Source organism: Eulemur rufifrons, chromosome 10 (genome assembly GCF_041146395.1).
Source record: "Eulemur rufifrons isolate Redbay chromosome 10, OSU_ERuf_1, whole genome shotgun sequence".
Lineage (NCBI taxonomy): Eukaryota > Metazoa > Chordata > Mammalia > Primates > Lemuridae > Eulemur > Eulemur rufifrons.
In genome coordinates this window covers 11,102,297-11,125,646 of record NC_090992.1, presented here as the reverse complement: position 1 = coordinate 11,125,646, position 23,350 = coordinate 11,102,297, and the positions used below count along the sequence as shown (strand labels likewise).

Here is a 23,350-nt window from a genome sequence, read left to right as displayed (position 1 = left end):
GAGATGAGACATTTTATGTTCTTAAACTAGGTTTATTTTGTCACAGAAAACAGAATATTGCTTAAACTTAATGAGCTGTCCATATTTCAAACTGTCATTATTAATATATCCTAAAAGCAGGAACATCAACTATCTAATATATCTTGACCAGTAACTTCTGCAAAATCATCTTTTATAATAGCAACATCATTTACATCTAATGAAAAAGGTTCAGCTTCTCTACTGATATTTAATAAGAATCTTACCCAAGAATTGACTTCCAAGCTGACATATCTCAGGAGATGAGTATTTGGGATCCCAGAAATCTACTTAAACTTGTTTCCTTTTTAACTTTAAAAACTTTAGAAAACCTTATTAAGCAAATCAATTACTTTTAGAACACAAAACAAAACAAAAAAGGAAAAAGCAGGCAACCCTCTTCCTTAACTGATAGCTTTGTTGATTAAAGGACATTTGTGTCAATTATATAAAATGAGTTAAGTCTAGACATGTACTATAATACACTTACAAATAGCTTCTTTTTTTTTTTCCCCGAGACAGAGTCTCACTCTGTTGCCCGGGCTAGAGTGAGTGCCGTGGCGTCAGTCTAGCTCACAGCAACCTCAAACTCCTGGGCTTAAGCGATCCTACTGCCTCAGCCTCCCGAGTAGCTGGGACTACAGGCATGTGTCACCATGCCCGGCTAATTTTTTGTATATATATATTTTAGTTGTCCATATAATGTCTTTCTATTTTTAGTAGAGACGGGGTCTCGCTCTTGCTCAGGCTGGTCTCGAACTCCCGACCTCGAGCGATCCACCCGCCTCGGCCTCCCAGAGTGCTAGGATTACAGGCGTGAGCCACCGCGCCCGGCCTCAAATAGCTTCTTTTTAATCAAACTCCATTGACTCCATCCCAAGAACAGAGCCCTGTCTTTGTAACAAAATCAATACTGAGTTTCTTGAGACAATTCCAGCTTTTACAGTGCTTAGACATATTAAAGGTACATCTACCTTTAAGGGAATTACTTGTGCCCTCGTGATAAAGAAAGATAAGCAACTACAGAGTTTTTAGGGGGGATACTTCATCTACTCACCAACATTCCTATTTGGATCCCGGTCTTTGCTGCGCCCCCTACTTCGGCTTCTACTACGACTCAGGCCTCGGCTCTTACTCCGACTCTTACTCCTGCCTCTTCTCCAGTCATACTTCTCCCGGTATAATTCATTCCGCTCATAGTACCGGTCGTAGTCTCTCCACTTGCCATCTTCTCTTTTTTTCTCACGTGTTCTATAATACACAGATATAAAAGCCATACATAAGCTATGGAAACCACGTCTGCAAACAAATCTACCGTATGAAATACTCTCGAGTCATCAAAATGCATAACGTCTATGCTTTTTTAAAAAAGTTGCAAGACCACCACATAATTCCTCTAAGCCAGTATACAAAAAGGAAAAAACATTCCCACTTCAAGTACACTGGGTGGGGAGGAATGAAAAAAAAAGAGGAGAATCCAAAGTATGGGAAGGGGTAGGAGGAAAACAGAAATTTAGACCTGGAAAAGAAAAAAAGGTTCAAAACAAAGTTTTCTTAAACAAAGACAGATATTTTTGACGGTAGGTTGATGATTCAATACACAAACTGCACTACTTACAAAATGACATGGATGATTTTAATACTGAGCACCCCTAACCAAATGGAACATTTCATTAATATTCTCTAAGGAGACTGCTCCCACCCCTGAGCTCCTGGGGAAAGCACATAATGATGACTGTTTATAAAAGCAACAGAAAGTAAGACAAAGACGAAAAACAGAGAATGGAAGGAAGAAAGGTAATGTCCTCTTTCTTTAATGAGTTTAGAAAGAGAAGCATCAGTTCATATGTTAAAAATCCCTTTAATGCCCTTGCAAGGCAACGGAAAAGCAAGTTATCAATGTCTTCCTAATTAAAGATAAACACAAACCTTCGTTCACTAGATTCTGAACGAGTCTTCTGGGGACTAGGATATTTCTTTTTTCTGCCATCTCGTTCTTCCTCCACTGGCTCCTGAAATACCTAAATGAAAGCATTCATTAGGAATAAGATCAAAAGATACCAAGAAAGCAACAAAAAATTTTTGAATTAAAAAAAAGAACAGTTCCTCTATAAATTATGAAAAACATTCACCTAGTATTTCTGCCATGAGAGAAGGCACAAATAAATATACTGGAATACTAAAGCCAAATCACATTCAGAAGAGTTAGACACGAACAACAATAAAAAAGATGCTCAGGTTACTTTAACAAGCAGTGTGTTAATTCTTAAATGTTAATTTAAGGTAAGAAATGATAGTGTAGAAAAAAACAAGCAATTCATTAAGTTGAAATAGAAATAGCAAATCTCTAAGTATCAAAATAGCAAAACAGTTTATATTTTCCTAATTATGAAATACATTCACACATATAATTCATCTGAAGAACATTTAGGATTTAATTCACAGAAAAAGTTTTGGAACGAATGGTTAGGTTAATAAATACTATAAAACTATTTCATGTAAATTATGGAAAAATATTAGAATTAATGGAAATGTTAAGGCTTCTCTTAATGCCTAACAGTCAAGAGGGACCAGAAATTTTTTATTTTTATGCTTTTATTATTGTCTTTAAACAGAAGTTGATCTCAAACCAGATATATAGCCTTTACTAGAGAAAGGTGAAATAAAGTCATTTGCAAAAGCTAAACAAATGTCCATCTAAGGGAGAAGCTCACTTACAAATACCCAAATCTGGAAGTGAATGAAGGGACCAGGAGACAACAATTTCAAAAAATTCAAGCAACATAAAATGGCAGCCACAATATGGCAACCATATGGTGCTGGCAAAAACACTACACAGTCATTAGACTGTATTTAAAAATCATTCTCTCTACCAACTCACAAGAAATACAGAGGATGTATTACTCCACTGCGATGCAATCAGCAAAATCCAGACAGTAAAAAACTCTACAAGACAAACGATTGGGTTTCTTCACAAAATAAAATTTAAGGAAAAAGAAGAGGTAAAGAAAAGAGGAACGGATGCATTGTGCTTCACAAATCATGGCACATATCTACCAAGTTGTTTTTCTGGCCCCAGGATGAGTTGTGCCAATGATTCAAATTCTCTCACCTGGCTCCCCCTGTGACCAATCGTCTAATTATAACACAACTGATGGAACAATATAGCTGAGGATCAAGGAAGAAAGTTAAAATGGATAGTCCTTAGACAGATTTGCTCCTCCATATCCTGTTCTGAGTAACTGTACTAACTGAGCACAGACCAGAAAAAGATATTTTAGCCAAAGATATGTCACCTCAAACTCCCTTCCTTCCACATGATCTAACAGAATTACTATAAACTATTATATTTATGCACCATTAAATGAACTATGTCAGTAATTAGAATTAAGTTATATAAAAAAATCTTAGAAAATGAGAAATGTCAGTGTCAGTGGGGCAGCTCTACACAGAAACAGGTATTAGCCATTTTTCACAATCCTCAAAATTAGGATTTACTACAAAGATACAAATAAGATAGTGTTAACAATTTGGGTTTTTTTAAAACTGTTCTTTCAGGCTGGGCCTGGTGGCTCATGCTGTAATCCCAACACTTTGGGAGGCCAAGGCAGGAAAATCATTTGAGGCCAGGAGTTCAAGACCAGCCTGAGCAACACAGCAAGACTCTATTCCTACAAAAAAAATAGACAAATTAGCAGGGCATGGTGGTGTGTGCCGATGGTCAGGAAGATCACTGAGTTTGAGGCTGCAGTGAGCTATGATGATGCCACTGCACTCTAGCCAGAGCGACACCCAGTTTCAGTCAGTCAGTCGATAAACTGTTCTCTTATATTCAAATCACCTGCCTTTCAAACAGAAACCTCTAAACCACTGAACTTCAATGACTGTGAAGGACAACACACACATGCTATAAAAATTCTAATTTATTATAAAAGATTTAGCCTATACTACAGACAAAAATTATATACTATAAAGTGCCAAAGAAAATTTTCTATAAAGGTAATAAAAAAATTTCTTCCTATTTCCATTACTTGAACAAACATACAAGCAGCCTCTCCTATTAAATTTTATTAGATAAGTATAGGGCATAATATAAAAATAAGAAAGCACCAGTGATAGTGAAAGTGATAGTGATCACTCAGCTGATCTTAATTAAATACAGCCATATTTTATTTTCCTTTAATGTTAGATCATAGATAGTTCAATCAGCCTAGCATTTAAAAATGAATCAGAAATGGCAACTAAACGAAATGTAATCCTTAGAATGAATTGTAAAAATGGAGAATATGCTATAAAAAAGGGACATTGTTGGGCCAATTGAAAAAATTGGATACAAACAGTAGATTTAAGTGTTATATGGATGCTAAATTTACTAAAATTGGTAACAGTATCATAACTCCCTAAGAAAATATCATTATTCTTAGGAAATATACACTGAAGTACTTGGGAGTGAAAGGAAAAGATGTATCTGACTTACTACCAGATGATTCAGAAAAAAATAGTTATGAGTAAGAACATACAAAGAGAGCAAATGGGGCAAATCTTCAACAAGTAAATCTAGGCCAGGCAAGGTGGCTCATGCCTGTAATCCCAGCAGGTGGAGGTCAAGGCAGGAGGATTACTTGAGTCCAGGAGTTTGAGACCAGCCTAGGAAATACTGAGAACTGGTCTCTACAAAAAATAAAAAACTCAGCTCAAAATGGTGGAGTGTGCCTGTAGCCCCAGCTACTCAGGAAGGCTGAGGCTGGAAGACCATTTGACCCTCGGAGTGGCCATGATGACACCACTGCACTCTAGCCCAGGCAACAGAATGAGACCCTATCTCAAAAAGCTTTAAAAAAGGAAATCTAGACAGATGTCTTATTATTATTCTTGGGTACTATTCTTGTAAATTTTATGTAAGTTTAAAATTATTTACACGGGAGGCTGAGGCAGGAAGACTGCTTGAGCCCAGAGTGAGGGTGCAGTGAGCTATGATGATGCCACTGCACTTTAGCTGGGGCAACAGAGCGAGACTCTGTCTCAAAAAAAAAAAAAAAAAAAAAAAAAAAAAAAAAGGCTGGGCATGGTGGCTCAGGCCTGTAATCCTAGCACTCTGGGAGGCCAGAGGATTGCTTGAGCTCAGGAGTTCAAGACTAGCCTGAGCAAGAGTGAAACCCCACCTGTACTTAAAATAGAAAAATTAGCTGGGTGTGGTGGCGCTTGCCTGTAGTCCCAGCTACTTTGGGAGGCTGAGGCAGGAGAATTGCTTGAGCCCAGGAGTTTGAGGTTGCTGTGAGGTAGGCCAATGCCATGGCACTCTAGCTCAGGTGACAGAGCGAAACTTCCAAAAAAATCATTTTGTCTTCAGAATAAATGTAATAAAAACAAATATTAGAAAATATTTATGTGTCAAGCACTAAACTAGGAACTACTTATATGTATGTACATAAAATCTCATTTAATCCTCAATAAGTACTACCATAATTCTCATTTTACTGATGTGAAAGTGAGGCAGAGAACTAACTTATTATAGAGCTGCTATTTTAACTCATGCAACCTAATTATAGAATTCACATTCTCATCCTATACTATATTATCTGTATATAAAAGGAATTACAAATGAGCTCTAAAATTTTCTTCTTGGTTCAAACAATTAGGTTACCATCTATAATCATGTTTTTATACTTTAACATTGTAAAAACACTTTTTAAATTTCCTTCCAATGTTGACAGTAATGCTTATAATTCATTCAACTATTTTAAAAACTCTGTACGGTTAAAAAGAATAAATGGTTTCTCCATATACATGAAAATGTGTTACCTGATGATTTCTCTTGAGGTTTCATTAATCCTTTACTTTCAATCAAGCGTCTATATTTAACAAAGTTTTCTTTTTCTAGAAGTCACTAGATAAGATTTCTCTGAACTCTTCAGTATTAATAAAATATTTCTTGGATTTCTAAACAAGCTATCTGAAATTTTTCCAACTCTGCAAGTCTAAGGAACTAAGAAACCCTGATAAAGAATCATCGCCATACCTAAAACTAAGAAACTTCAAGCAATGGACAGTTGCTTCTAAAGGGCTCAGCTTCCAACTAAGGCTACTGGTGATAAGATCTAAGAAGCCCTCAAAAGCACAAGAAAAATTTTGCATTACCTCTTCTTTAATTTCTTCTTTCTCTTGGACCAGTGGTTTTGGCTCAGGCTTAACTGGTTCCAAAGGTGGAAGGTAGTTCTTAGTATAGAGACTTTCGAATAGCTTGTCCACAAAACCTGAAGTTTCTAAGTAGAAAAAATAATATTTAAGTGTTACACAAAAGAAAACAAATGTTTGACAACAAAACTGTTACAAAACCTTAGGAAAACAGGACATCTTGTACACTGCTGGTGGGACTAAAATGGAGTCCTGCATTACAGAAGAGAAATCCATTTCCAGGTTTTTAAATCCTTCTACAATACCTGCAAAATGATACAAACGTAAGATTATTTGTTGGAGTATGTTATAGCAAAAGGTCAGAAACAACTCAAATTTCCATGAATAAGAGTCTAGTTAAATAAATTATGGGACAATCATACAACAGAATAAACAGCAGCTACAACGAGTGCTGATAATCCCAAACCTCAAAGGATATAAGTAAATATGTGTGTTTTTATCTATATAAAGAAAGTGAAAGCATACAGAAACTGACAAAATTGTGTACTATAGGTGGGAAAGGGGCAAATGTGGAACAGGTAAGAGAGACTTTCATGGTATACGTTTAAATTGTTGGATTAAATGCACTGCCTACCCACTCAAACAATTTAACTGAAAACTATTAGGTCATTAAATATGAAATGTCTGATTTCGAATCAAAAGTGTAGTTTATTATATCTCAAAACAAGAAGCAGTACAATTAATCAAAGCATGTGGCTAAACTATCAGCGATTTTGCCATCTTAACGGTAGCTTGCGCTAGCAGCAAAGAAGCCTACAGAGTGGCAATGAAATCACAAAAGGTGTTCTCCACAGCTTGCTAAGAAATTGAATATTTTTCCTTGCAAGAAGTGGTCCGAAGCCCGAAAGAACTGGTAGTCTGTTGGTGCAAGGTCTGGTGAATATGGTGGATGATGGTTTCAAGTCCGGCTTCTGTAGTTTGAGCAGCGTTGTTTGTGGGACATGTGGTTGAGCATTGTCTTGCAAGAGGATCAACCTGTTCTAGTGACAAATCTCAGCTGATTAATCGCAAGCATCCTCATCAATTTTACCCACTTGGTTGCAGGAGACACCCGCTGTAATCGACTGACCAGGTCTCATGAAGCTGTAGTGGATGATATCAGCACTGGACCACCAGATACCATTAGTTTTTTTTTTTTGTTTTTTTTTTTTGATGAATATTCAATTTTGGACCGTGTTTCAGCACTTCATCTTTATCCAACCATTGTGTCAAATGCTTGCGATTGTCAAAAAGAATCCATTTTTCATCAGATGTAACAATACGGTACAGAAATGGCTCACCTATATGTCGTGACAGCAAAGAAAGGCAAGCTTCAAGACAATTTCTCTTCTGACTCTCCTTTAATTCATGCAGAGCCCATCTATCCAGCTTCTTTACCTTGCTACTTTGTTTCAAATGGGCCAATATTGTTGGAATAGTAATGTCAAACCTTGCTGCTAATTCACGCACTTAGGCTGAGATGGATTCACTTCCACCACAGCTTTCAGCTCATCATTATCCACCTTGGTCTCAGGTCACCTACATGGCTCATTTTCAAGATCAAAATCACCAGAATGGAACTTCTCAAACCACCAATGTACTGTGCATCTATTTGCCACATCCTTCCCAAACACTTTGTTGATGAATTTCAAGCTGTCTGTGCTGCACTGGTTCCACAATGGACTGAACTCATATTGGAAAATAACGTGAATTTTTTTGACTTATCCATGCTTTCACAAAAATTGCTCTAAAAAAATTTTGAAAGATAATCACAAGCTAAAATGTGCACTTGAAAGACTGAGGATGTACCTTGACAATAAAAATAAAACAAGAAATGTCAAAGTGAAATGTCAGATATCAACTGTCAAACTTAGTAGGCAATCAGACATTTCATACTTAATAACCTAGTATATTATTTTTTTAAAAATCAGTTGAAATATATATTGACATGAAAATTATATGAAAGTAACTTTTTGTGTTTTACTTCAAAGGCTGCACTACTTTAAAACCTTTTCATACTAACTGAATGGGAGAACCACATGAATTTACTAAAAGTATAAATGTCAAAATATTTATACTGTCTTATTAAAACTAAATTTAAATAACTTTTATTGGTCCTAACCTAAGGAACAGCTAAAGAGTATATTAAAAGCATAACACAGGCTCTACTAACCCTACAATTATGACACTCTCTACATAAAAGCTATTTCTGAATTACCTTCTCTTCAAAAAAGCATCTTCTTATACACTTCTTTACACTACTAATTTGTGTAGTAAGCATTATTTCGTGATTATAAAATTGTTAGCTCTTATTATATATCTTAAGACAAAAACTTAATCAGGCCCTTCAAAAGCCTAAGCAGAAGACTTTCTTTTTATGCTTCTTTATTTAAAACAAAATTTATAACGTGTATTACTTTTGTAATTTGAAAGACATACAGCCCAATTTTTAGAAAATGAAGAAAAACATCTAATACATCTAACATTAATATTCAAGATATACTATTAAGTTTTTTAAAAGCATATTAAAATAGAGTGCATTCATTTACCACTATCTTTCTTTTTTATTTTATTTTTTTAAAGAGTCAGGGGGTCTCACTCTGTTGCCCTGGCTAGAGTATGCTGGCACAATTAGCTCACTGCAGCCGAACTCCTAGGCTCAAGCAATCCTCCCCCATCATCCTCCCAAGCAGCTGAGACTTGTACAGACATGTACCACCACGCCTGGCTAATATTTTTATTTTTTGAACAGACTGGGTCTTGCTATGTTGTCCAGGCGGGTCTTGAATTCCTGGCCTCATGTGATCCTCCTGCCTTGGCCTTTTTCTCAAAGTGCTAGGATTATAGGTGTGAGCCACCTTGCCCACCGCTAATACTACTTTAAAATGTAATATAAACACAGGTATAAGTCTAGAGCTTCACTGTCCAATATGGTAGCCCTAGCTGTATATGGCTCTTTAAATTTCAGTTTAAAACTTAATTTAATTTAAAATTAAATTTTATTAACATTGAATTAAAAAATCTGTTTTTCAGCCATATTAATCACATTTCAAGTGCTCAATAGCCACATATGGCTAATGGCTACTGAATAGGAAAGTACACATACAGACTATATCATTGCCCAAAGTTCTACTGGACAGTTCTAGTAGAGAAAGACATACACAAGCAGATAACAGTGACTTTCTCTCTGGTGGCTAATTTATGATTATTTTCTTCTCTTTTTTAAAATGTATTTTATAGTTCTTCCTCATTTACATAGCTTTTGTAATTAAAAAATACTAAAAACATTTATGGCTTTTTATAACAGAAATTCTTAGATATCTAAACATACATTTGCCTCTTATCCCAAGTATCTTTACTATGTTTTGCTTTTTCTTTTTTCATGGCTCTACATTTCACATGACTCAACTTTAATGTAAATTAAGTAATGTTAATTAATGTATTTAGAAAAGAAAACACTCATTTGTACTGGGGAGGAATTCGGTAAGTATTAGCTATTGGTTTTGTTTTATTTACAAAGAAAGGCATAAGATCCATGAAAAAATATGTAATCCTGTGTTTTAGATTAAGAAGCTGTATTTGCTCTTTTCTTCTAGAGTAAAGGATATCTTCTCATCACCAACAGCTAGGTTTTTTTTTTGTTTTGTTTTGTTTTTTCTTGAGACAGGGTCTTGCTTTGTTGTCCAGGCTGGAGTACAGTTGCCAAATCATAGCTCACTGTAACCTCAACTTCCTGGACACAAGCAATCCTCTCAGCTCAGCCTCCCAAGTAGCTAGGAAAACAGGTAAGTGCCACCATGCCTGGCTGATTTTTTTTTAATTTTTTTGTAGAGATGGGGTCTTGCTTGCTGCCCAGGCTAGTCCCAAACTCCCAGCCTCCCAAAGCATTGGGATTACAGGCATGAGCAACCACATCCAGCCACCAATAGCTAGATTAACCAATAATTATTATTCATATTCCTGTTCATCCATTCAATAATATTTACTAACATCTTCTAAGTGCCAAGCACTGCAGGTTCTAAGTCTCCACTCTCAACAAAAGGAAAGACAAACAAGGGGGGTGGGGGAGGGGCAGATAAACAGGCAAATAAACATATGACAGGAGCGACAAGTGCCATGAAAAAAACAAAATAGGGTTGGACTGAGAAAAGAGTGAATGGAGACATGGGGTATACTACATTGCATATAGGGCGCTCAGGGGAAACTGCTCTGAGAAGAGGACATTTGAAAAGAGACCAGAAAAAAGTGAGGAAGGAATCCACGTTTCAGGCAAGGGTAAAACGAGTTCAAAGGCCCTGAGTTGGGAACATGTTTGCCTTATTCAAAAAACAGTCAGGTAGTCCAATGTGGCTAGAGTGAAACAAGTGAGGGTGAGTGGTAGGAGATGAGGTCAGAGAAGCAATAAGGAAAACTTCAAGAAAGCTCTCTAGACCACAGAAAGGACTTTGGTAAGAAGATGGGAAGTTAAAGGCACAAAGAGATGAAGATCATGCCCATCTCTTCTAAGATATCAAGAAGCCCCAGCAAAGAAGGGAAAAAAATAGATGGGTCCATAGTCTTAATGAACAGCAAGAATAAGCAGCTTCATTATCCTTAAACTGTTACCCCTCAACTATCAGGTAGGCTCTACCAAAAGCTGCAAATAACCTAATCACCTAAAAAGCATCAGAGCTACCACTGCCTCAATATAGGAAAGCAGCAAAGAAGGGAAAAAGTCAGTTCTGCCAAAACACATGATAAATAATTAAGCATGAGCGAGTATATTCAAGTAGTCAAAGGACCCTGACTACCTTCTTTCCTATCAAGCTTGTATCTTCAAGACTTTTCAGGAAGTTTTAAATTCAAAATCTTTACCTAAATACTTGGTTGAAGGCCCATAATAATTACCTTTTTGTAAAAAGACATCAAGTTGATCAGCACAAAAGGCTTTCAATTCTTTCTCAGGTTTGTCCTTCTTGACCAGTGCTACAACATAGTTGGCTAAGGCTGAAGGGTCAGCATCACATCTATTTAGACAAAGAGAAAACAAAAAATTTAAAAATACATTTTTTTCAAACAGTGATATCATTAATGAAGTCACTCCTATTTCGGAAAACCAAAGATCAAAACTTTATTTTAAAAAGTGACTGCAAACACAGGCAACTAAAATAATAAACAGCTTCTCTATATGCAAGTGAGATTTTCCTTTTCTTTCTACAAAATAACTAGTCTGTCTCCTATTTTTGAGGTTCTGATTAAACTAAATATCATGGACCAGGTCTACATTTATTTGCTCTCTCAATGGCAGTAGGCAAAGGGTGGTAATTGACCTCTACAGGTTGCTGTGTGGCTCCCAGCCTCTAGAAGCACTGCCAACACCACCTTCAGGAAATACCTGTTCCATGTGACCAATAAGGAAAAAGCAAGGGGAGGTGATGGGACAGCTTTCTCCTCTCTTGAAGGCATGAGCATCTAAAAATGGCTATCAATACCACTGCTAACCTCTTAATGAGTATCTTAAAGATCCTTTTTAAAAGGGAGAACATGAGAAGGATGGTATCTTAAATATTACTGGGAAATGCTTTAGCAGCTGTAAGTAAGAAAGAAAAGATTTAGGGATTAGAAACAGAAAGGAGAAGAGAAGTGGTGAAAGGGAGGCAAACATAACCTTTATCTACCTCACATTTTTTTCAGTCAGTAGTGACCTATGACCTAGGTGACTTTGACGCTCAAAATCATCTCCTATCCCAGGGCAGCACATGATCTTTGGGTTGTCAACTCCTGATGTATAGAAATCTGTCAGACATTTCATCTACATCACATGAAACTAAGTTTTCATGGTGTAAATATACATTTATATGTAATATTATGTTACATATATTTAAAATTCTAGATTTCCCCATAAATGCATATTTATCTAACATATATCCTTTATGGCAATGGTCCCCAACCTTTTTGGCACCAGGGACCATTTTCATGGGAGAAATTTTTCCACAGACTGGGGAGGGGGGATGGTTTCAGGATGATTCAAGTGCATTACATTTATTGTGCACTTTATTTCTATTATTATTACATTGTAATATATAATGAAATAATTATGCAACTCACCATAGGTTGAGGACCCCTGCTTTATGGTTTCATAGGGTTGTTATGAAGGTAAAATTTAAAAATTCAGAATGACAGTAAATAAAACCATTATGCAAGGAAAGTGATTGTATCCCTATAAAACACTATTCAAATATAACTAATCTTATTCTATAATCCTTGGGCTTCCACTGTCAACCAAAAAGTTAAAAAGTTTCAGCTCAAAGCTGTCAATCACATTTCCAACAACTTTACGAGATTAGTAAATAAAAGAAAAACCAAGCACCAGCATATTTATTACTTCCTTCTAGTTTTTATCTTTAAAGTTCATAATTCAACAAAACAGTTTTCATTGCCAATATTAACACTGTCATGGCAAAGGCTGGCTCTTTAAATGTTCAAGCACCAAATTCTAAGAGAAAATGTTAATGACTGCCAATTTTACAAAACTCAGATCTAATTAAAAAAAATTATGAGCAATGGTCAAAGTGTCAAAGATGATGAGTTATATATTAAAAATATGCAATTTAAAAGGAAGTCAAGATTTTTCTTAGGTAAAAAATATAAATTACATTTTGGAGAATTATAAACAGACCACCTTAGTAAGTCCAAATGCTAACTTTTAAAAATCAACATATACATATTATATAGTTGAATTTGCTACAAGAGATCTTAAGTGTCCTCGCTATAAAAAAAGATGGTAACTATTCGAGCACATGAATATGATAACTAGCTTGATTGTAGTAATTATTTCACAATGTGTATATCAAAACATCACATTGCACACCTTAAATATGTACAATTATTTAAAAAGAAAACTTTTAATTAAAAACAGAAATAGTGGATATGTAGCATTTCTATCTTTAAAAAATATTACACATGCTATGCTCACCTTGGCTATTCTATAAACACCTTAAAATAGAGACATGTAGGTAGATTTAGTTTTACCCCTGAGAACAATAAGATATTTGATCAACATTCATATGCAGGGGAGAGGGGGGAAAATCACATTTCCACCTTTAAGTAAGTTCAGATCCTGGATAGAGATATTCTACCATAGAAGAGGATTTAGAAAAATAAATAGGAATGGTATAAAATGGCAATGTTACTTTCCCTGGTGTTGTAAGAACCGTCGAGGAGTCTCGTGATCTGGAAGGTATAATGCTAGGTATGGATACGAAACACAGGCAAACATCCAGACTACTAGATAAATGGAATGGTTTTTAACAAACCCAGATATCTTTTACACATATTTAGTATTCAGATTCTAAAAATTAAATGCAGATTTTGGTTGCTTCTGATGAAATACATTTTGATGTAATGGTGTTAAAAATCAAGATGAAGAGTTACAGAAAGGTAAGAGTAGAAAAAAGACTAGACTCCACAAAAAAAGAATGATCACAGAATCTAAACATTTGTTTAATGACTGTTACTAACTGATACTTAGAATTCTGCACCAAATACAAAAGCATGTTGACGGGCAAAAGAATAGGACCATTTAGGCCGGGCGCGGTGGCTCACGCCTGTAATCCTAGCACTCTGGGAGGCCGAGGTGGGCGGATCGTTTGAGCTCAGGAGTTCGAGACCAGCCTGAGCAGGAGCGAGACCCCATCTCTACTAAAAATAGAAAGAAATTATATGGACAGCTAAAAAAATATATATAGAAAAAATTAGCCGGGCATGGTGGTGCATGCCTGTAGTCCCAGCTACTCGGGAGGCTGAGACAGGAGGATTGCTTGAGCCCAGGAGTTTGAGGTTGCTGTGAGCTAGGCTGACGCCACGGCACTCACTCTAGCCTGGGCAACAGAGTGAGACTCTGTCTCAAAAAAAAAAAAAAAAAAAAAAAAAAAAAAAAAAAAAAAAAAAAAAAAAAAAAAAAAAAAAAAAAGAATAGGACCATTTAAATTTAATAGCTCCTAACGTGTATCCACAAAGTGCACTATGAAGAAAATCTTCAGTCTAAAATAATAAGTCACACTAATTGAATGATGAAACTTAAATACGTTGGGGAATTCTGTACTGTAATTTTCTAGACTTTTAAGATTATTCTTACTTATGCTTTCAACATACTGACCTCTTCCTATATAATCTTTAAAAACTAACAAATTTTATCATACTGTAGTTATGGTACTAATGCTAATATAGTAGCTCAACAAGACTTCCAGAAGTGTGTCACAAAAATCTGAGCATGACTAAGACCTTGGTAGAGTACAAGACAAATGCAAGACTGCTTCACTCCCTCCAAAATCATCACTTCTTACTTCTCTTACCCAAAAAGAAGTATCCAAGAAGAATACTTAAAACCTTTAGCTATTTATTTGGAACCAAGGCTCATTGGAATGAAAGAGATTTTTAAACTTTGGATCCATGTTAAACATACATGTTTCTAGAGATGTACATGTTTCTATTGTAAGAAAAAGATTAGAAAAGGTAATGATATCCATCTTAAATTGCTAATCTACTATAGAGTCAACTAAATTTGTAAATTTGTAAAGATAAATTAAGTGATTCTCTCAAGACCAGCCACACAGCACACCTGTGGAACTAAAACTCAGCTGCAATTCCACACAAATAAAATCTATTTTATAACACATACATTTTTCTAGTGTATATCTCCATGAAAAATTAATGTATCCTAAGTTTCAACTAATAGTTGAAGAATCAACAAAAGAAATTTCCTAAAGTTTAATGTTAAGTTACAAATGATTCCTTAATATTCACATCTTGTATAACATTATAAGAACATGTTTCAATTATCTTTGAAGTTATTTAAAAAATAAAATCAATTAGAATGAATTTTTATTAGGGGAAGCTGACAGAAATACTGCCTCTAAAAATGCCGTATCAGTACAAACCTCAAATTTGTCTTTTCCCCCTTTTAATGAAATCTCCATTGCACATATATTACACATCTGTTGAACTGGCACATCAGCTTTACGGAAGATTTCAGATATATATTCAATCCTAAGATCAAAGAGTAAAGGTCCTACCTTTGGCCCCAAGCCAAGAAACACTACTAAAAAACCATTATAGTCTATTTGGTTTAGGAAAAAAGCCAAGACAACTTAGACCTTTTTCTCTTTCAGAAAAATTTACCTACTTCTGAATATGGGTCAAATTTTAAGTTCTTAGTGTGATCTTTGTTTCAGAGGGGAGACAACTAATAAATGTGCTAATGAATCACAGAAAAAAAAAATCTCCTGATCCTAATATGTACCAACAGCCATTAAAAATGTCCATGTTCTTTGGCCAGTAGTTTCATTTATGGGAAACTAGACTAAGGAAATAAAGGCAAATATAGGAAATACTACTGGCACCTTCAGACACTAAAAAATATATATTCATTGTATAAAAATAGCATTACTTTTAACAAAAAAGTGCAATCAAGATAATCATTCTCTTATTGTTGGATGTTCGTGAAATATTGGGCATCCAAAGTGATGGTTATAAAATCCATACACAAATATGAAAAATGCTTCTGATGTAGTGTCAAAGAAATTAAGATACAAAATTTTACACTGAGTCCAATGATAGATTCATAAAAGTTCACACACAGAAGAAAAACTGAAAATAAATATCCACAAATAATTTTCTTTTCTCTTCTCTGTATTTTCTGTAATGCAATAAATGTAATAAAGGTAATGTAATAAAATACTTTTATTTTTAATTTAAAAGAATGAAAGTAAATTTTAGAAAAAGTCTGACTCTGAGATCTGTGTTCAGATTATTCCCTTGATAAGACAGTACTGGAAAAAAATAAGTAAAAATGGAGCTGATTTTAGACCTTGTTAATACATATTAAAGATATTCAAATATTGGTACTTCTATTTCTTTTCAATGAAAGTTTTCTGTCTTAGTCCATTTGGGCTGTAATAACAAAATACCTTAGACTGGGTACTTTATAAATAAAAACTTATTGCTCCCAGTTTTCAAGGCTGGGAAGTCCAAGATTAAGGTGCTGGCAAATTCAGTGTCTGATGAGGGCCCATTCCTCCTAGATGGTTCCTTCTGTGTCCCCATATGGCAACAAGCAGGGCTGTCTCCAGTCTCTTTTACACAGGCACTAATCCCACTCATGAGGGCTCTGTCCATTCATGACCTATCACCTCCTAAAAGCCCTATCTCTTTTTTTCTTTTCTTTCTTTTTTTTTTTTTTTAAGAGATAGTGTCTTACTATGTTGCCCAGGCTTGAGTGCAGTGGCACGAGCATAGAACACTATAATCTTGAACTTCTCAGCTCAAGCGATCCTCCCACCTCAGTCTCCTGAGTAGCTAGACCTACAGGCATGTGCCACCATGCCCAGCTAATTTTTAATTTTTTTGTAGAGACAGGGTCTTGCTATGTTGCCCAGGCTGGTCTCAAATTCTTGGCCTCAAGCAATCCTCCTGCCTAAGCCTCCCAAAGCACTGGGATTACAGGAGTGAGCCACTATGGCTGGCCAGAACCTTACCTTTCTAATTGTCAACTAACCTAAATATACATATGAAGATGTTCATTCATTTAAACATTTACTGAGTGTTTACTAAGTGTCAAGCATCTTGCTTAGTAATGGAATTACTTTGAGTAAGACAGACCTTGCCCTGTAGTCATGTGGCCAAGAGATGGGTATGAAGACAAATAATTACAGTACAAACTAACAAATGGTATAAGAAGAGATTAATAATGAAGTAACAACATGGTGAGAGGATAAGAGAAGACAGTGGTAAGAAACATAAGGCTATAAAAGTAACTCTGGCTTCTAGCCTATAACTATTGGGCCAGGAAGAATGAAGTCAGACATATTTAGGAAGCAGACCAAAGGATTGAAGAACAAATATGTTCTTAACTTAGTAGACTAAAACTTGCCAACAGGTCTTCTGGCCAAAATGAGTCCTTTTCTATGAAAAAGTAAATGGTCTCCTTAAACAAGTCCCACAGCACTTTAGAAGCACGTTAATTCTTTGAAGCCACTAAGTACACTTTAGTAAATTATCAGTATTTCTCAATCTTAAAAACATGCCTCCAAAATACTCATTTAACCCTAGCAGTTTATTTATCAGGAGGCCAGGTCTAACAAGTGCTAGATGGTGACTTTTCCTCCCATTTGGGCAACTGCAGAAATTAGTAGCCAGAGTTTAACTTGGTAAGAACTGCTAACCTATAGTAGCATGTAAACTCTAGAGTTCAACCAAAGTATACCTTCCATGACTACTGAACCAATAAACATGAACCAAGAAAATAATCTTAGTCTGTGAACTTTACTGCTGCTCTTGACATCATATACTTCAAGATGACAACATATTCTATCTCCTAGAGTGCTTAAAAGGACCCTGATATGGCTAGGACTCATAGGAAAAAAACCCTGCACATCAAGTCTACGACTTTCACTACCAATTCCTATTCCTACTTTTAGGACCTGCACTGAGACTTTGGATCTGTCCTACATTAGACTATTATTTTGTAAGTGGCAGTGGTGCTTAGTATTAATAAGCAAAATACTTTCACAGAGTTTAATATATTTTCATATTCCCAAAACCATAAAATTTCATTTATATTTATAGAATGATTCTGAGGTACACAAAGTATTTTTTACAGTCTGCATAATTAATACTCATACCATATTTGCAAGGTAGGTAAAAGGCCAATATAATTTAGCTCCGTTTAAGAGAGAAAGGCTAGACAATTTCTCCAAAGTCACACAGTGAATCAGAGACAGATATGGAACTACAAACTAAATGCCCTGATTCATAAAATGCCCTAGTAAAACAGATAGATGCAACTGTCCACAGAGTTTACAAACCCCAACACTCTTTTTAAAATATACACCAAGACAAATTTTTACAATAAGCCAAACAATTCAGCAGTGAATGATACATGTTTACATGTAATTAATGTATATATAAATAACTTAAAATATTCCCCATTAAATACAACATGCTTTGGTAGAAATTCAGGTTTGTTATTGAAGAATGCTTGCCTGAACTATTCCTAAACTTGCATAAATTTCTTCAGTGATTCATTCATCCTCTTGATTTACTTAGAACCTTACTTTTAAGGCAGCAGTCCCCAACCTTTTCAGCACCAGGAACCAGTTTCAAGGAAGACAATTTTTCCACGGACGGATGTGGGGCGGAGGATGAGCTCTGAGGCTCCGTCCCTAACAGGCTAAGGCCTGAGCGTTGGAGACCGCAGTTTTAAGGGGTTCCCATACTTAAAACAAGCAGTTATTTCTAATAGAAACCATGACATTTCCAAATTGTGCATAATCTCTACATAGTCTCTACAACTATCATATCTAGGATATTTTGAAAGAGATAAGGACTCCACACAAGAGGTGTAAGTCTAGTCTGTTCACACAGCTGTAGGGAAAGAGACATAAATTTCTTGACTGAGATATTGGTTTCCCTCATTTTACTGCACTGGCCAACAAAAATGGTGGTACTGTTTTTATTTTCCCAGCCAGCTAGGAGTCATTTCTTCTAGGCTCTCTCATTCTGTTTTTTCTCTAATAAAACTAATAGATATGCTCCACATCTACAAAAGGAGTGGAAGGTACTAGATAAGCTCTAATAGCCCATGACATTTCTAACTTGTCTATGGGGAATAATCACATGTAAACTAGATTGGTTTAGAAATACCTCTTGTTGCATGCCTTTGTTTCACCAGTGACAAGAAGTAACATCTTAAAAATCCCCCCAAACTGAAAGCTTTTATAAATTTAATCAACTGTAAATTAAGCTAAATAAGAAAAAGCGACAGGAAATCATGTGCACAGCCATAGTTTGATTCCAACCTAGCCACTGCAACTACATTATCTCAAAGCCTAACAACTGCTCTGAAATGCTATGTTGTAGCAACATGCCAATCTGCTATGAAAATTTTCTTGAATCTGGAATATGCAAAAAAGTAAATTTACAAACACAATCCACTTTAGCATAGCATTTATTACATTTTAGGATATGTAAACAAACAAAAAATAGTTTCCCATAATGACATACTAAGGATGGGAATATATATGATATCTGTATTTGCATTTTCTATTTATTAATATCTCCATCCAAAAACATTACTTATGTGAGCTAAAAATAAGTATTTTTATTTTGTAGCTCTAGGAAAGCCACCTACATTGTTAAATTCTAGCGCTTTTAGGCCTTTTTTTAACCCTAAATGAGTAACAAAAATTTTTTTAAAAAGAAAAGAAAAGAAGCATATGTGCTTTAAATTGAATATATAACTCAAATGGAGAAAATAAACAAGTAATCATTTTCAAAGATAATTTTTACTTTTGAAAATCACAGAATAACACTTAGCGATTAAAAAGCAAGCAAACAAACAAACCAATCCTAGCACAAACAGCCTTAGCAAGATGAAGCACCTACCCAAACTAAGTTTTTACATTAAGAAAAGAGAGAGAGTAAAAAAAAAAAAAAACCTACCCAGAGTAAAACATTTTAGGGAGTTTAAACAAACAAACAAACAAACAAAAAGCAAATAAGTGTAACATTAAAAGTTGTTAGCTTCTACCCAAGACATAAAATATATGTTTAATACTTCTAAATGGATCTCTACCAACAAACAAAATCACAGCTTGTGTGGAATATTGTTGAGCAAAAAAAAAAAAAAGGCAACAGGAATAGCAGGTGTACAAAATAAAGAGTTAAGTCTTTTCTTTTTTAGTCTTAAATAACAAAGACAAAGAATTTTTTAAATATACAGACCTTTCCTTCGGCAGCCTTTTCCATATATGGTCAATTTCACTAAATCTATCTTATTTCCCACTTTTACCACAGTCCACTTACATCTTTGTGTCCCAAAACTTTTTATTGTAAGGAGAAAAAAGCACATTCAAGAGACCCATATACATAACAAATACATAACATATACCAAACTTTCAAGTGTGCCCAAAAGTCATTTTCACTTTAACTAGACCACCACTAATCTAAACTCAGAAGCCCTTAGTACACATTCATTCATTCATTCATACCTGTGCTCTACTCACACACTTCTCGCCCTCAGAATGTAAATACCACTTCAGACATCAAAATTCCCCTAATGCTGCGTCCCTTAGGCATCTTGTCTTCACAAGGCTAACACACTAGACTATATAGACGACTCTCTTCCTAGATGCTACCTTCCCACCCAAAGAAACCAAAGTAGCAAAAAAACCCCCAAAAGTTAATTAACAAGGTTTCTTAGAAGGACCAAGAAATAGATGACAGGGAAGTACCTTGACATTGTCTCCCAACAGCTCCAACTTTATTATGCCTCCACATCTCCCAAATTACTCCCTATTTTCACCTCTGAAAAACACTCAATTTTTCCACTAATGCAATCTAATCTAATGAATCAATGCCTGCCCATCTCTTCATCCACCCCTTTTCTTTCAAGCAGAAAACCCTAATCCCCAGTAAGAGTGTAAGTAAGAAACAGGTATGTGGAAGGGGCAAGAAATGATCCTTTCCCTTCCATTCCCTCTTTCCAAAGAGTTGATTAAACACATCTCTCTCCACCTCATCATCCTCCAGTCTTTCCTCTCCCCTACCTAGGAGATCTGTTCCAGAGACTAGCTATACCCTTGATCCCCTAAATAAACACTCCACAATCCTACCTCCTTAAAATGGTTATACAACAAACAAAAACTTCATATCTCTGCTACCCCTTTCAGGCCTCCCAATGCTACTTCCACAACTATCTAACATTCCTCAAAATATTTTAAAAAGACAGGTCTCTTTTCAGCCCTTATCAATAATCCTACACCCCAATTATCTTCAGCTGTCCTCTAAAAACCCTTATTCTTTCTACTACTCCTTTTATTCCTCCAGTATCTGTATCTAAAAATCCCCAGATGCTCCAAGTATACCCCTTCCAAACACCACCAATAATATTACATACCAGTGTAGCCCTTTGAACCCTCAATTAAACTTATAAAAAAACCTCAATTTTCTTCCCAACTTCCAATGGTATCTAAAACCCGCCAGTTCTCCTAGCACTATCAACTCCTCAGTAATACTTTAAAATCCTTTAACATCCTTGCTATCATACTTATCAGCTCCCCGATGATTTCTAAAACCCTGCAATGCCCACACATCCCTTTCGGCCACTCCATAATATTTTTTAAATCCTTCGGTATTTTTGAACCCTCAGAACTCACCAATAATTGCTGTAAAGAGTCAACGTCCCTGCTATCCCTGTCTGCCCTAATATTTTGAAAGGGCCCTCGATACTCTGTTTCTAGATCTAGACCTTTTAGTCCAGGAATAATACTGTTTGTAAAGCACTCGATATTCTGCTATTCCCCTCAAGATTCCAATATTCACATTAAAAAATGCCTCGATAGCCCGCCACCCCTGATTCTCAAATAGCAATATTTTAAATTCCCTCACAATCCCTGCTACCTCTCCTAGCACCCCAATATTTATATTTAAAAAGCCCTCGCTGTCCTTGCCCGCCCCCCTCCCCCAGTCCAACATCAACACCGCCTTTACGTCCCTAGCTCTCTCTCTCCCTCCGCCACCCCCCCACAACGGTGATAGTACTACACAGAAGATGTCGCCGGGACCTCCACACCGCGGCCCCTCAGCACCGCCCCCCGCCCCAGGACGCCTCCCCTCCCCCCACGCCCCCGCGGGCCCCCAACGCCCACGTTCGCCGGCCCCGGCCCAGCCTGGCTCACTCACATCGGCTCCAGTAACTTGGCCAGCCAGGACTTGAGGGCATCCACATCCTCTATGAGCATGGTGCAGGGAAGGCGGGCTCGGCCGCCGCTCTTCTTCAGGCCTGCCGTGGGTCTTCACTCGCCGCCTACTCACGCTCTCTTCACAGCTCCCGGTGTCCCAGCCCACCGGGCATCTTAGGAGACTTCAACCTACTCCCCCGGCCGGGGCCTAACAGGAACTAACCCAAGAGCCCTCACTCAACCTAGCCCGAAGGCTCAGGTGGGCGGGAGATAACGCGAGTGGCGGGCTTGGGAACCAATAAAAGAGAGAGGGCCGTGCGCGCAAGGCCAATGAAAATGCTCGCTCGCCCCGCCTGCTGGCCGTACCCAGTTAGGGAGGAGGGGATATAGCAAGGTAGGTGGAGAGCTTAAGTGAGCTCCTGGTGCAAGATGGTATCTTGGAGAAGGTGCTGTGCCTCTTAAAGGGGCCGCGGCGCCTTTTTTGACCACGCCGCCGCCCGCCGCGGAATACCGGTGTCTGCTGCTGGGAGTGCCTGGGGGAACCCGGCGAGCCCCTCAACCTGGTTTCTTCCTCTCGTTTTTCCTGGAAACACACACTTGTGTCCCGAAATGACTCAGCTGTAGTAAATCTGCAACACAAAGTGCAATACATTCACGTTCGACACATTGCACAGAATGTAAAATTTTACTTTTTTTCTTTACACACTCATTTTGATCGGCACTCGCGCTTGTATTTTTTGCGCTGTGCTTTAATTACGCAGAATGTTTCTGACAACCATGCCTTGGAATCCAATAACCGTCATTTTTAAAACGTGGCGCACGGATGTAAAAGCCAGAGGCCGTTTCAATTTGACTAGTATTATTAATAAATGCTTTATTTAGGAAGAAAAATGATTTCAGTGGGTTTTTAAAAAAATTATCTTTTCATTCCATATCTAAAATTTAGTGAGATTTTGCGGGGGGGGGGGGTTTTGATCAGAAAGATTTTAAAAATAATCTTTTTTTAAAAAATAGATATTACCAAAACGGGCAACTTAGTTTGAACTGAGTAAAAAATCCTTTTTGGAGTTTTCAAATCACCAACTTAGCATTGATGTGAAAATGTTTATCCCACAACAAATACTGATTTGTGCCAGCACTGTGCAAAGTCCTAGGAGTCTAATGGTGAGCAAAACAGTGCCTCCTCTTAGGAAGCTGAACATTTTATGGGGTTATGAATTCTAATAATAACATTTTGAAAAATACCTGATGAGCACACAATTCATATAAAAGAGATGGAGCAACCAAATACGCAGGTATACTACATATGTATAGAACAGGTGTGAGCAAACTTTTTCTGTAAAGGGTCCCATAGTAAATATTTTTGGTTTTGTGGGCCTTGCAGTCTCTGTGGCAACACTCAACATGCAATCTCTTGGCATGAAATTGGCCATAGACAA

The 23,350-nt window shown here is 36.6% G+C and overlaps 1 protein-coding gene across 2 annotated transcripts in view; it reads right to left on the bottom strand.

Moving 5' to 3' along the window:
• Positions 1 to 22,131, bottom strand: part of RBM27 (RNA binding motif protein 27) — a 65,270-nt gene extending 43,139 nt beyond the window's left edge. The window contains exons 1-5 of one of the 2 annotated variants that reach the window (XM_069483824.1): positions 21,913 to 22,131; positions 11,080 to 11,198; positions 6,157 to 6,281; positions 1,948 to 2,039; positions 1,076 to 1,269 (exon numbers count right to left, since the gene is read on the bottom strand). In XM_069483824.1, the coding sequence (XP_069339925.1) occupies positions 1,076 to 1,269; positions 1,948 to 2,039; positions 6,157 to 6,281; positions 11,080 to 11,198; positions 21,913 to 21,971 (589 nt within the window). In that variant the 5' untranslated portion in view covers positions 21,972 to 22,131. The remainder of the gene's footprint in view (positions 1 to 1,075; positions 1,270 to 1,947; positions 2,040 to 6,156; positions 6,282 to 11,079; positions 11,199 to 21,912) is intronic. The other variant, XM_069483823.1, reaches the window with a different exon arrangement.
• Positions 22,132 to 23,350: the final 1,219 nt, after the last annotated feature.